At 36.9% G+C, this 16,000-nt stretch overlaps 1 protein-coding gene across 5 annotated transcripts in view; it reads right to left on the reverse strand.

The window, feature by feature from the left end:
* Nucleotides 1-16,000, reverse strand: part of RTTN (rotatin) — a 206,373-nt gene that overhangs the window by 45,908 nt on the left and 144,465 nt on the right. For all 5 annotated transcript variants that reach the window (XM_049899910.1, XM_049899909.1, XM_049899908.1 and 2 more), the window contains 2 exons: nucleotides 7,585-7,678; nucleotides 5,540-5,732 (listed from right to left, as the gene is read on the reverse strand). In XM_049899910.1, the coding sequence (XP_049755867.1) occupies nucleotides 5,540-5,732; nucleotides 7,585-7,678 (287 nt within the window). The remainder of the gene's footprint in view (nucleotides 1-5,539; nucleotides 5,733-7,584; nucleotides 7,679-16,000) is intronic.

Consider the following 16,000-nt stretch of genomic DNA (forward strand, 5'->3'; position numbering starts at 1 on the left):
ATAGGAAAGAAACTGGCAAGAAAATAAGTTTCAATTTATTGTTGTTGTTAAGTACCATCAGGTCAGTTCTGACTCAGAGTAACCTCATGTACAACAGAACAAAATGCTGCCCGGCTCCCAGTCCTGCACCATCCTCACAATCGTTGCTATGTTTGAGTCCACTGTTGCAGCCACTGTGTCAATCCATCTCATTGAGGGTCTTCCTCTCTTTCACTGACCCTCTACTTTACCAAGCATGATGTCCTTCTCCAGGGTCTGGTTTCTCCTGACAACATGTCCAAAGTATGTGAGACGAAGTCTCGCCATCCTCGCTTTAAGGAACATTCTGGTTGTACTTCTTCCAACACAGATTTGTTCGTTCTTCTGGCAGTCTATGGTATAGACAATATTCTTCACCAACACCATAATCCAAAGGAGTCAATTCTTCTTCGGCCTTCCTTATTCATTGTCCAGTTTTCAAAGCATATGAGATAATAGAAAATACCATGGGTTGGGCCAGATGCACCTTAGTCGTCAAAGTGACATGTTTGCTTTTTAATACTTTAAAGAGGTCTTTTGGAGCAGATTTGCCCAATGCAATATGTTGTTTAATTTCTTCACTGCTAGTGATCCAGTGATTGTGGATCCAAGTAAAACGAAATTCTTGACAACTTCTGTATTTGCTGCTTACCAAGATGTTGCTTATTCGCCCAGTTGTGAGGATTTTTGTTTTCTTCATATTGAGGTATAATCCATTCTGAAGGCTATAGTTTTTGATCTTCATCAGAAAGCACTTCAAGTCCTCCTCACTTTCAGCAGGCAAGGTTGTATCATCTGCATAACACAGGCTGTTAACTAGTCTTCTTCCGATCCTGATGGCCAGTTCTTCTTCATGTAGTCCAGTTTCTGGGTTTAGCTGCTCATCACACAGTTTAAGTAAGTATGGTAAAAAGATACAACCCTGATGCACACCTTTCTTGGCTTTAAACCACGCAGTAGCCCCTTGCTCTGTTTGAACAACTGCCTCTTGGTCTATGCACAATGTTCTGGAATTCCTATTCTTCCCAATGTTATCCGTAATTTGTTATGATCCATTCAGTTGAATGTCTTTGCATAAACACAAGTAAACGTCATTCTGGTATTCTCTGCTTTCAGCCGAGATCCATCTGATATCACATCAGCATTGATATCCCTCATTCCATGTCCAAGTTCCAATTTAAAAAGTAAAAAATAAAGTAAAACAAACAAGTAGGGAAATATGTTTTTTAGGTCAGAAATAAAAAATAGGTACGACAACATGACAAGCCTTTGCCTAAATGCCACAGAAGACTCTTAGCTGACTCCTATGACGCAAAGCTCCATTTGGTCATTTTTGAGGCAGGAAGCATCCAAGAAAGAAAGTCAATCAACTAACAGTTTCCTTTTCCAACTCTGAGAGGCACTATAGTAGAAAGAAGATGACAATATAAAAAGGAGAGAAAATTCACAACTCATTGCATATTATAAATGGTAAAGCAAAAGAGTAATCATGATTGAGTGAAGCAGAACAAGGAATGCTTCTTTTTTGTTAGGGTTTTCTTAATACCCCCAAGAGAAAGAGAATGCACTTTGGCAAAGACAAAGGAATACATTTCAGACAGTGAATATTCAAAGGCAAAGAGACAGAGGAGTAAAGCAATACAAATGAATACGTGGTTAAAAGGAGGTGGGTATGCTTGGCAAGAGTAAAGTGGATGAAGAAAAAGAGAATTAACACTTAGTATAGCTATCTTTTTTTTTTTTTAGATAGATAAGGGAGTACTCTAGACACTATCACTTCAGTCTCCACCACAACGCCAGGTGGTGTTATAGAGAGAGTCAAGTAACTTTCCAAGGCCTCACAGCCGCTGAGTAAATGAACTATAATGAGGCCCCAGTTCAGTCTGAATTCAACATTTAGTCTTTTTCTACTCTACTATATAAATAACAAAATTATCAGAAATAATTATGTCAGAAGCTATTAATATTAGACATACGAATAGTAAAAATTCAAGGATCAAGTTATGATTTCCCCAAATTTTATCAAAATACTTTCTGATGAAAAGTTTAGTGTCCCATAACAAATAATGCCAAATGATTTAAACAATAATTTTTCAACTCAGAGACATTATTCTGATATAACCACTAAAGAGTTGAATTCTTCAACTCCTTCAAATCCATTAAAAATAACAGAATTAAACAAGGTCTCAGGAAAGAAGATCAATACACAAAAACTAATGGTACCATAAAACCTGCAAAAGCTAGAACCTGTGAAGGCTGAAACCGGTCAGAGAAGGAAAACGCAAATATTTTCCACTAATAGAGAATGACAGAAAAGTGGTAAAACCACACCCTGTCAAAGGTGGAAAAGTTACAAGACCTGGAAAAACAAGGCAGTCCCACTGAGTTCTGGTTTTCACAGGTTTTACTGCATATCTGTATACTTGCAATGAAATATCCAAAAATGAAAGAAAATAATTCCATCTGTAATAGCATAAAAAATAATACAAAGGAATAAATTCAGCAAAAGGAGTGCAAAACTTATACTCTGAAAACTACAAAACATTGATGGGGAAAAAAAGACAAAGAAGATCTAAATAAATGTAAAAGCATCCCATGTTCATCAACTGGATGGCTTTTTTTTTCTAAAATGGCAATACAGGCAGTCTCCAGGTTACGAACATCCAACAGGTACAATTCGAAGTTACGAACCAACATCCCTAAAGCCTATTATATTAAAAATTCGAGGTACACACAATGGTCTGTAATAAAGAACGGGAGCTACTTTGCAACATGCATCAAAATATTATTATTATTGTATTGTTATGTTAATGGGAGCCCTGGTGGTGCAGTAGTTAACTTCAACTGCTAACCAATAGGTCGGCAGTTCGAATCCATAAGCCGCTCTTTGAAAACCCTATGGGGCAGTTCTACTCTGCCCTTTAGGGTTGCTATGAGTTGGAATCAACTCGACGGGAATGGGTTTGGAATAATGTTAAAGATGTTTTATTGTATCTGAAGTGTTTCTTTAATGTTTTTTTTATGCACAGAAAGGTACACTATATACTATATATTAAGACAAATACTGGACTGTTAGATATGAACCATACCTAGCTGTTCTGACTTATTTACAAATTCAACTTAAAGACAGACTTAAAGAAATCATTCGTAATCTGGGGAACGACTGTACTCCCAAAACTGATTTACAGATTTAACATAATCTCTATCAGAATCCCAGATGACTTCTTCATAGAAACCGACCGGGAGATTCTAAAACTCATATGGGATTGCAAGGGAACCAGAACAGTAAAAATAATCCAGAAAAAGAAGAATAAAGTAGGAAGACTCATACTTCTCAATTTCAAAACCTACTATAAAGCAATGATGCAGTGTGTAGCCACGGTTTTATAATTCCTACTCAGGTGATTGGGCGGAACTATGTGATAGGGTAATTGTGGCCACCAAGGGGACTGGTCAATTTTGCCTTAAAACAGAGCCAATTCCAGAGCAGAGAGGAGGATCCTACCACCACCAAGGAGGAACACCAGGAGCGGACAGCGTGTTCTTTGGACCCAGGATCATACACTGAGAAGCTCCTGGAAGCAGAAGACAGAGAGACAGGAAGAGAGAAAGAGAGACAGAGACATAGAGGGAAACAGCCCTGAAGACAGTAAGAAGTGGTGGCAGGAGACACCGGGCAGCAGAGACCTGAGCAGGCTTCCTGGCCCACAGAGTGAGAAAGCTGAGTGCCTCTGGGCAGAGGCCTAGGGCCCGGGAGAGGCATACCCGTGAGTATGCCTGGGAAGAGGCTGTCCTGATGGAAGAACTATATCCTGAGCCTCATGTAACTGTTACTTCCCTAATAAACTCTATTACTGTGAGATTTGTCTTTGAGTTCTGTGTGGCCATTGCAATGAATTATGGAACACAGCAAACAAGTAGAGAGTGCTATGTGAGGGATGGCTAGGGTCAGAGTTAGTAAAGATGATAGAGAGAGAAGGTTTGTCCAGCCACCACCTCATGAGAGTCAGCCTTGCGCTGTTGGTCCTGGTTTTCCTTCCCCTTTGTGGAGTTGGGGGAGGTCAGACACTGTCCTCAAGCCGTTTTTATAAACAGTAGTCAGACAGTGTGGTTCTGACACAAAGACAGACATCTGCATCAATGGAATAGTATTGAGAGCCCAGAAATAAAGCCACACATCTAAAGACAGGTGATTTTCAATGAGGATCCCAAGGTCATTCAGTTGGGAAATAATAATCTTTTCAAGAAATGGTGATGGGATAATTGGCTCTCCACACACAAATGAACGAAGTCAAACCTTTACTTCACGCCATATAAAAAAATTAATTCAAAATAAATCAAGGACCTAAATGTAAGAAAGCTGAAACTATAAAGCTCATTAATAAAAAGATAAAAAACCCAATTTATAAACAGGCAAAGGATCTGAATGGACATCTCTCTAAAATAGATATGTAAATAACAAATAAGCACATGAAAAGATGCTCAATATCATTAGTCATCAGGTAAATGCAAGTTAAAACACAGTAAGAAACCACTTCACACCAACTAAAAGGACCATAATCAAAAAGCCAGATGACAGCAGGAGTTGGAAAGGATGTACAGAAATCAAGACCCTCATACACTGCTGTTGGGAACGTAAAGTGGCACAGCTGCTTTGGAGAACAGTCTGGCAGATGCCCAGAAAACTAAACTTAAAGTTACCATATGATCCAGCAATTCTACTCCTATATACCCAAGAAAAATGAAAGCATATGTTCACACAGGAACTTATTCACAAATGTTACCAGCAGCATTATTCATAATAACCAAAAGGTGGAAACAACCTAACTGTCCACCAACAGACGAGTAAACAAAACGTGACATATCCATACAACGGAACACTGTTCAGCCATAAACAGTAATTAAGTCCTGAGAACATGCTAAAATATGAATGGCCCTTAAAAGCATTATGTTAAGTGAGGAAGTCAGTCACAAAAGATCATATACTACATGATTCCATTATTAGAAAATCTATAGATAGAATGTAGATTAGTAGGTGCTTAGGCTGTTGGGGGAACAGAGGGAAAGGGGAGTCAAAACTAAAAAATGTGGAATGTCTTTATGAGGTGATGAAAATATTCTAAAATTGACTGTGGTAATCATTGCATATACTTGTGAATATGCAAAAATGACTGAATTGTATGGCATACGAATTATATCTCAATAAAGCTGTTTAAAAAAAAAAGAAGAAGAAGGAGAGGTTTACATCAAATTCCTTTAGTACTGGAGGAGAAATAAGGTTTAAAATCACTGAATTTTAAAAATCATGATTTATTTTTTGCCTTAACAGTCAATGTAACGGGCCAACACGAGGCTCTTAAAATAAAAACCATCAGGACAGTTATGACAAAAGTAAAAATCTAACAGGCCTACAGAGGAATAATGATATTCCTAGTACACATGAAGTCCTCTATTGAGTCATGAACACACTTGCGCAAACTGATCTTTCCTGCTGTGCTACCCTGCAGAATTTCTCTCTTACCCACACAGGAGCTCGATGAGATGGGCTTGTCGAAGAGCATTTGCAGTGTCTCTTGGAGCAATTGCCAACAGGTTGTCTAAGAGGCTGCACATTGCTGAAAGAAGAGGGGGAGTGACCAAAACACGCTGTTTTGGCAGAAGAGCAGAAAAGGATGAATCATGAGGAGGCCGTGGTGATGTAGTTTCATGCTGACCTATTATTGAAAAAAGCATGAAAATTATTTCATTTGCCTTGCCGTTATGTACAATATTCACAAGCTCTTAGAATCAGAGGGAAGTTCCTGAAAATGCCAAAGAGATGGCTAGGAAATTTCCCTAGCTGTTCAGCTCGTCTTGACCGTGTTGTCAGAGAGTTCTGCTCCTCCTGTTCTTTACCTCCACTGTGTGTGCGTGCGTGCGCGCGCACACGTGCATCAATGTGTGTGTGCACATTTATGCATATGTCTGTCCTGGGGGACAGTAGAAGAGCCATGACAGGAAGGGCAGACATGCTTTGTGCTTCAAGCATTCAGACAAGGAGGAACAATTACATCGTCCACAATCCTCAGAATTCAAACAAGTTTTGGATTTTAGAAGAATAATAAGGTATATAGAAAAAAAAAAAAATTTTTTTTATTTATTAATTAACACTCCAATGGGATCATGGGCAATACCTCATAATGAAATAAATATTTCTGTAGGCCTTGGTGGCGCAGTAGTTAAGCATCTGGCTGCTAACCAAAAGGTTGGCGGTTTGAATCCACCAGCTGTTCCTTGGAAACCCTCTAAGGCAGTTCTACTCAGTCTTATAGGGTCACTATGAATCAGAACCGACTTGACGGCAACAGGTTTATTTTCTTTGGTAGGGTATAAACCAACCAAAAACCAAACCCAGCGCCGTCGAGTCGATTCCAACTCATAGCGACCCTGTAGGACAGAGTAGAACTGCCCCATAGAGTTCCCAAGGAGTGCCTGGCAGATTCAAACTGCCGACCCTTTGGTTAGCAGCTGTAGCACATAACCACTACGCCACCAGGGTTTCCTTAGTAGGATACAGCACATGCATAATACAGCAAGTAGGATAAATGAAAGAGTAAATATACCTTCACCATAGCACTGGTCAGACTTTGTAGACAAATGTATTCAGGTATGGGCAAGTTCTGCTACCGATAAGTTTTGAGAAAACTTTCCCTTTCAGAGGTGTTTGGGTTTTAGAACTGAAGATACGGGATTGTGGAATTTTCCTAGCCAACGCAGTAGGAGACTGCTAACAAGAAGGCTAATATGCCTCAAGACTTTCCTAAAGATCCTCACTCCCTATTTCTTTTTTAAAGAAAACTTATATTTTAAATATATTCTGATAGAAAAGTTTACAAAAGCACAAAGAATTTCCATATATCTTCACTCAGGTCCCATAAATATTAACATATGACCACATTTTATGTACTACCTACCCACTTACACCTCCATCTATCTTTTTCTGAACTATTTGCAAGTTGCAGACACAAGGCCCCTTTAACCCTATAAGATTTTTCTAAAAACAAGAACTTTCACCTTTATAACCACAGGACAATTCAAAACCAGTAAATCAGCAATGAGGCAGTAGTACCATCTAATCTGCAAGCCTTTTTCTAATAAAATAAATGCAAGAATCAATGTATTTTGTTTGCTTTTAAATAGAAGCACAGTCTTAGACTGACGGACCAGAGTCTCTTCATTTTCAAAGTGGACTACTATGGTAACTTTAACTGTTTTCTCAAAAGAGAGGGAAAAAAATCAAGCTAGCTAATATCCGTCAGTTCCCACCTTCTTGATTCAAACTCCAAACATCCATGCTTAACTGATAAGGAGCCATATGACAATCAGTTTATTCATTTGGTGGCTAAATTTCCATTTATTAGTTAAGGGTATTTGTTTCATTAAACTTCTGATATACTTATTCTAATCATGTGCTGTGACTTATTTCACTAACATTTGTTCTTATCTGGACACTACTTTTAAAATACCTGTCTGGACAAGCATGTCATTTTTTCTTTTTGAAAGTAGAAAGTCTTCCTAAAAGGATACCTGGAACCACAAACGGGTCATGAGAAGCTTCGGATACAAGCGTTGCTGCTGGTACAAGTGGCTGAAATTCTGTACTCCCCGCTGAAGGTGTCACCTATCAATCAGTAAATTATTTTATTCATTCATGCCACAACACTGAAAACGAAACATATGCAAAATAGACACAAGATACCCTTAAGCAAGAAGGTTTACAAGAATATTACATTAGTATAACTAAAAAACATTCCATCTGAGAGTTCTAAGAATTTTTTTAATGTCATTTTCTAATTCTCCTTATGCAGTTTATTACAGTTTATGTAAATCTGGAAATTAAAGGAACAAAATTTTGACTGGAAGCACATCTGATAAGGCCTATTGCTTCTTACAGCCCAAATGTTGAAAACCTAGGGTATACTACTTCAGTTATATTGTATTCTTAAGATATTTTGCATTTCTTAATTGATAATAAAAGGTTTCTTTAATGTTTCAAAATTGCACACAAATTTTAAAATTGCCTATAAAAATTACTAAGTTTTAAAAGGGCTTTCTATACCTCTACCCATTTCAAAAAGAACTGTAAAAAACAAAACAAATAAATAAGCTCTATGTTGATAATGTATTTCAGAGTACAACATTTTTAAAAACGTTAACAGAAATTACGCAGAAAGCAAACCCAGTTTCACCTATAGGTTTAGAGATGAACACGCTGTGTGGTCTCCTGAAACTGAAAATGCCCAGGCTGATGTGTTTGGTACCTCCCATGTGAAGAAGATCTCATCTGGAACAGTCAGACAATACTTTTTCTTGCCATCAAATTTATTTTCTCTGAGAGAGCATGCACCTCCCATACCTGGATGGCCTCCATGCACAGAGCAGGAGCAATCAACTTAACTTATAAATCGACACTGACTAGATACTATCTAACTCACAATATTTGAACGTTTATTGTGCATATATCATAACACGGTAGGGTACATTGGACTTGGTATGATAAAACAAAAAAAGTAAGTTTATCTGCCTTTGCAAAAGTAAAGGGAATATAAACTGGAAGGAATTGGAAAGAATGAAAACGTAACATTCTTCTATAACACAAGTTAAGGTGATAATGATGCTGGAATCCTTTATTTTTTCACTAAGCATTTCTTCAATTGATGAAGACTCAAGAAGTGTTACCTTTAAAAATAAATAACTGTCCCTGGGTATCTAGAGTTAGGCCAGAAACCTCTTAATAGTGATTTTTATATAAGCACTCAGGGTGCTTCCTCACAAGAACACACAGAGAATGCTCAAGTTCTCCACTGAGACTGGTTACTTAGAATCATAGCTAACGTTAAACATTTTGAGCAACTCAAAGAAATTCCTTATTCTTAATCTCAAACTCATTCTTGGCAGCCATGATCTTTACGGTTTACTGTGGCTTATAACTATCACTTGCTCTAGTCATTAAAAGGGCCTTAGTGCGAGGCAATAAAATCACCTTTTCCTCACTTTTACACCTGCCACATGACAGATCCTAAGATCTTCAATTTATGTTCCCTTGATAAGACAAATAAAATGGAGCTTTATTTGAAGTAAGCGTAGCTCTTCCATATTTAGCCATGTCACCTTATTGGTATTATAGAAGGCAATAAGAATTTATTAGTGAGGATAGATTAATGCTACTTAAAGCCACTGTCTAAAAACACTTAAATTTGCATATAAAAACTGAAAAAGATAATCTTTTCTCCATTGTGTTTATAAACAGATTCGATAACTAAAAAATTTTCTAAGTCATGCTTCTTTGTACAATAAAAAATTTTTTTTTTTATTGTACAATAAGCAATCTAAATTAAGAGTCGCTTGAATAGCAAAAAATAGAAGCCATTACCATATCAAAGTAGAATTGGAATTTAAAAAGAGACAATTTTTGTCACATAAACAAAATGTATAACTGTTCAAAAACTATTTTCTCTGTACTTTACCCTACAGAAACAAAAGATTTCACTGGATATATTAATTTTTTTTAAGTTAATTTGCTGTTGTTTTATGTGCCATAGAGTCAATTCTGACTCATAGCCACCCTATATGACAGAGTAGAACTGCCCCACAGGGTTTCCAAGAACCAGCTGGTAGATCTGAACCTCCAACTTTTTGGTTATCAGCCTGAAATCTTAACCACTATGCCACCAAGGCTCCTAAAGTTAATTTAGAACTTGGACATTTTATTTGTCAAAATGACTTTATAGTACTTTCCATTCTCTCTCATTAAAAGCAGTATCAGTCTAAATAGGCTACTTAATTTTTTTTTAAAAAAGAGGACACAGGAAGAAAATAAGAATCTGTGGTCTGAAAAAGACAGGGTACAAATCTGCTCATATTTAAAAACCATGACAAAATATAAGGTATAAAAAGTTTCTAGAGACTCCAGGTTCACATGTTCATTTTTATAAATGACACCTTTCTCTCCATGCCCAGGAATAGAAAAGCTCTGGCATGCTTCACAATTTGTACCCATTAATTCTAATCAAAATTATAACAAGAATTTTTTTTTTAATTATAACAAGAAGCCTAAATAACTTCAACTGTTACAGATTCATGATAGAAATGGATTGTGTGCAATATTAAAAAAGGTGAAGAAGAAAGAACTAAAGAACAGAAGATGATATAAGATTCTATTCACTCATACGCAGAGATTTAACTCCACGACATAGTCACGGGCCCCTATGCTGTACTGGTCTAATTTAAGAATACAAGTTTGCAATAGTTTATCCTTTTCCCCTCTCTATTATCAGCTTTGTGACCTTGGGCCAAGTAGTTAAATTCTCTAAGAAGGTGTTCCTTCATTTGTAAAAAGGGTATCTCCCTCAAATGGCACAGATGTTACAACTTAAGCCATTCACAGCATTTAACAGGGGGAACAGCGCAGAGCAAATTAGTGGTGAGGTCATTCTGAGCTCTAAAGCTTAAGAAGTAGCTCTCCACCCAAAGAGTAAAATGAGAACTTACAGACTGTGAAAAAAATTTTGGCTATGACATACCCAACAATGGTCTAATCTCTAAAATCTATAGGAAAATTCAGCAACTCTACAACAAAAAGACAAATAATCCAATTAAAAAAAGGGCAAAAGATATGAACAGAAACTTCACCAAAGACGACACTCAGACAGCTAACAGACACATGAGGAAATGCTCATGATCACTAGTCATTAAAAAAAAAAAAAAGTCATTAGAAAAATGCAAATTAAAACTACAATGAGATACCATCTCACCCCAACATAACTGACACGAATCAAAAAATTAGAAAATAACAAATGTTGGAGAGGCTGTGGGAAGACTGGAACTCTTATGCACTGCTGGTGGGAATGCAAAATGGTATAACCATTTTGGAAAATGATATGGTGCTTCCTTAAAAAGCTAAAAATAGAAATACCATAAGATCCAGTAAACCCACTCCTAGGAATATATCCTAGAGAAATAAAAGCCATCACACAAATAGACATACACACACCTATGTTCACTGCAGCATGATTCACAATAGCGAAAAAATGGAAACAACCTACATGCCCATCAACAGATGAATGCATAAACAAACTACGGTACATACACAAAATGGAATACTACACAAAGATTAAGAACGATGATGAATCTATGAAACATCTCACAACCTACTTTACTGCAGTTATGGTCACCTGCTTAAAAAAATTGCCGAGATCCTAGTTCAAAATGTTTTTGTCAGTTTTTTTAAGCAGTTTACACTTCTGATGATAATGGCTAGTAACTATATAATTTAGTTTGAAAGATCTCAAAGTATACTAAAATGAGTACAAAATATAGGAAAAAAGCAAAAGAAGCAGTTATTTGCTCTTTCTAATAATATTTGAAAGGGTAAATGTTTACAGAATATTTACAAAATGGTAATTAGTTATGCACAGTAAACATGAATATTCTATTTTTATCCATCATTGTATTCATTCTAATGCTACACACTAAAAATTATCTAAAAACTTACATCCTAGCTATTACTAACCATCAATATCTAAGTCTTACTAAGCATTAATATTAAATTTGTATACAAAAAAATGTACTTTCATTTTTTTTTATATGGTCTATGTTAGCAATACTACTATGTTCTATAGGGTCGCTATGAGTCGGAATCGACTCGACGGCAGTGGGTGTGGGTTGGGATGTTAGCAATAGAAACTAGAATCTCACGTGTATTTCCCTTCTAATTAAACTACCCAAGGTTCTTAGGCCCTGGGTAATCCGTGATAGTTGAAATGATTTAAATCAAGGACATCATTCTCTCCCTCTACCACCTTGCACTCAGCCATCTCCTCAGGTATTCCTGGGCTCACCACTAGGCCCTGTCACTGATCCCTGTCTAAACCATCTTTCTTTTAAAAAGCCTCTATTAGGTTTTCTGGATTATGGATTGAATTATATCCCCCCCAAAATGAGTTGTAAATACTAATCCTTATAATCCCATATGGGAACAGGTTTTCTACGTTATATTAATGTAGTAGTATTAGTATAGGGCGTGTCTTAATTCAATCTCTTTTGAGATATAAAAGTGCAAGGAGGAAGAGATTGGGGAAGACAGATGCCACACCACATGGAGACCACCCAGGAGCCAAGGAACAGAAGATGAAAAGAGACAGGGAACTTTCCTCAGAGCCAACAGAAAGAGAAAGCTTTCCCCTGGAGCCGGCGCCGTTAAGTTCAGACTTCTAATCTTCCAAACCGTGAGAAAATAAATTTTTGTTTGTTAAGGCCACCCACTTGTGGTACTTCTGTACAGCAGCGCTTGGAAATGATGACAGCCTCTTAGGGTCCGTTCATTCCTGTTTAAACTCATTGTATAGAACAGCTTTTAACTACTACCAAACAAGTGTCAATACATTGTTTCTCTACTGTCAACAGTAACATTTCAGGCCATTTTACCCTGCTGAAATATCTTCGTATCTGTATCTTTATAAAAAAAGAAAGTGTTTATAGTTATTAGAAATTACCTCTTCGAATCCCACAATGACTCAGTTCTCTTGGCTAATCCTATCTAATTACTTCAGTATTCCTCCCATACCCATTTTCTGAATATCTAATAATACAACTTACCCACTAAACCAAATATTCAGTTATTTTCTAATTATGCTTTAGGTTCTCAACTAGACTTTTAACTCTTGGAAGTAGGTATTGAATCCAGCATATACTTGAATCATCCTTGCAGAGCGGAAGTTAATCCCTTAAAGCCCATTTCAATTGCTGTACTGTCATCCCTCAGTATCTTCAGGGGACTGGTTCTAGGACACCCCTTCCCTACTTCCATCCTCTACCCCTCCCACCACCCCCATCCCCATGGATACCAAAATCCACAGGTGCTCAAGTCCCTTATATACAATGGCATAGTATTTGCACATAACCTACACGCATTCTCTCATATACTTTAAATTATCACTAGATTACTTATAATACCTAATAATATAAAACCTCATAATACCTGATAATAATAATTTTGAATAATACCTAATACAATGCAAATGATATGTAAATAGTTGTTAACGCTCACATTTAATACGTAACGCTTCGTCAGTCTGCAAACTCAAACAAATAGTGCTGGAGAGACTGAGGACCTGTGAAATGGCGGGAAGCTACAGTAGGATATGCCTGCATATCACTTCATTCAGTGTAGTGCCGCGTACATGCCAAATTCAAGTCTGGCATTTTGAACTGTTTTTTTCCCCTGAATATTTTCAATCCATGACTGGTTGAATCCAAATGCAGAAGCCACAGATACGGACGGCCAACGGTACAAATCACCCCCTACTCACCATTCCTTCCAATGTAGCAGCCCTGCATCCTAACTATACCTCTTTATGGTGTCAGTCACATTTGGCTCTGTCAAGAAGGAGTATGACATTGTGGCCAACAACCTGGGCTCTGGAGCCAAACATACTTCTCGATTCAATAACGGATATACCAGTTGGCAGTGACAGGACCTTGAAGAAGACATTATTCACAGCATGCCTCAGTTTCCTCTTTTGTAAAATAGGCACAGTAAGAATGTCAATCTCATGTCAGTGTCTTAGGACCAGGTGGTGAATAGTAGGCAGTCAGGAAATTGTATCTATTACACATAACACTTTTTATTATTAATGCTGCAGATAATGTTTTTAATCAACTAGTAATTTACATTTGTGGAGGCTGAAACAAAAACAATGATCAGAGACCATTTGACAGTTCTCTGTGTATCTAGGAACCTTCCAGTGAATGTTTAATTTTCATTTTTTTAAGACTATGAAGTCCCAGAAATAATATTTTTCTTTAAATGTTTAAATAAACTTAAAGTGAGATCCTTAAATTTGTAATCCAGTAAGAATCACATATCTAACAAAGAAGAGATTAAAAGAAATCATACTTCCCACATACTTTATTTTGACAAATGATAAAACAGATATTAAAAATACAGACAGACATCCTTGCTTAAGAGCAAGAGAAAAGACCAAATTTTGTTGATGAAGCCATTGCTGCACAGTGGTATGCCCCAGGCATAAATACCTATCCGGTTTTGATACGTTGAGGAGTAAAAATGTGATTTCAGAAAGAAGGAATGACTAATGCCTGACTCTTCCTACCCCAGAGGAGTAGAACGCTAAGTGAGGAGGCTGACCTATAAAGAGGCACTTACAAGGACAATGCCACCAGGTGGCAATGACACATGTTATTCTATCTGTAATTTACAAAACATATAGGTCCCAATTCTTATGAAGCTTGCCAAACAAACCAAACTCATATTCATTAGAAAATACCATTAAAGTCTCTAATGTGACATTAACAGCACAGAATGGGTAACGACCCAGCAACAGTACATTGGATGATATGACCCAAATCAAAAGAGAGTACTTTGCTTAGAAAGAAAAGATGGGGGGAAAAAATCAACAAACAGACTGTCTTTTCTCAATTCTGGGAGATAAACTAAATGATGATATAAGTAACCAGATAGGCTGATTAGCAAGATTTGTATCTCAATTTGTAACTTCAGCACTTTTTTATTCTTGAAAAAGTACTACTGGTTTGGGTACTGCCAACTTAGGTTTAAAGAAATACTGAAAGAATAAATTCCCAACAACCAAAATAAATGTGTGTGGTTATACAAATAGGTATAAAGGCATGTATGTGTATGAGTGTGAATATATGGGTACATATGCGTGCACAGATAGGTATCTCTATTGGCATGTGTACATACAGGTATATGTGTGCATGCACGTATATCCATATATATAAAATAAACCACATAGGGGACACAGTTACGGATACTTCTTAGACATAACCAAATACCTCAAGAGATTGGTTTTCTGAGTTTGAAGGCTTAGGAACATGGTCTCGTAGAGCAACTCAATTAACTGGCATAATATAGTTCACAAAGTGTGTGTTCTATATTCCACTGTAGTGGCTAGTATCTGGGGTCTTGAAAGCTTAGGAGCAGCCATCTAAGATACAACTATTAGTCTCTACTCATCCAGAACAAAAGACAAAGAAGGAAACCAAAGACTCGGAGAAGAAACTAGTCTACAGGACTAACAGTACACATGAACCATGGCCTAATCTACCCTGAAACCAGAAGAACTAGATGGTGCCCAGCTACCACTACTGAATGTTCTCATCAGGGTCACAACAGATGAATCCTGATAGAACAGGAGAAAAATGTGAAACACAACTCACATTCTTACTGCACTGAGTTCAGACTTACTGGGCTGGTTGAGACTAGAAGATTCCCTGAGACTATCACCCTGAGATACTCTTATACCTTCAACCAAAATTATTCCTTGAAGTCACCTTTTAGCTAAATAACAGACTGGCTCAAAAGATAAATAGCATCACCCATGAGTAATGAGCTTCTTTAAAAAAATCAACTATAGGAGACTGTTACAGACTGAATTGTGTCCCAAAACATCTAGTAGAAGAGACATGAACATACACATGCATGCCTACGTTCATTGCAGCACTACTGACAATAGCCAAAAGAAGGAAACAATCTAAGTGCCCATCAATAGAAGAATGGATAAACAAAATGTAGTATATATACAATAGAAAACTATGCAGCCAAACACAAAAATGAGTTTCCAAAACACCTTGGAACATAAATGAACCTAGAGGACATTATGGTGAGTGAAATAAGTCAATCACAAAGGGACAAACAGTGTATGATCTCACTTTTATAAAATGACAAGAACAGCTATTAAAAAAATAAGTAAATAAACTCTCCAGATTTTTTTCTGTTGGGTCAAGATACACATCGTCTCTGTCATGGTAAGGTAAACATGACATCTAGTGGAACTGGGGGATTAAACTATTTTTGTGAATAAAAATCACCAACTTGGTGGAAACAAACTCTTAGGTTTGGAATCCAAAAGAAAAAAATTAACTGTCATGGATTGAATTCTATCCCCCAAAAATATGTGTA

The sequence above is a fragment of the Elephas maximus genome, chromosome 11 (assembly GCF_024166365.1).
Source record: "Elephas maximus indicus isolate mEleMax1 chromosome 11, mEleMax1 primary haplotype, whole genome shotgun sequence".
Classification (NCBI taxonomy): Eukaryota; Metazoa; Chordata; class Mammalia; order Proboscidea; family Elephantidae; genus Elephas; species Elephas maximus.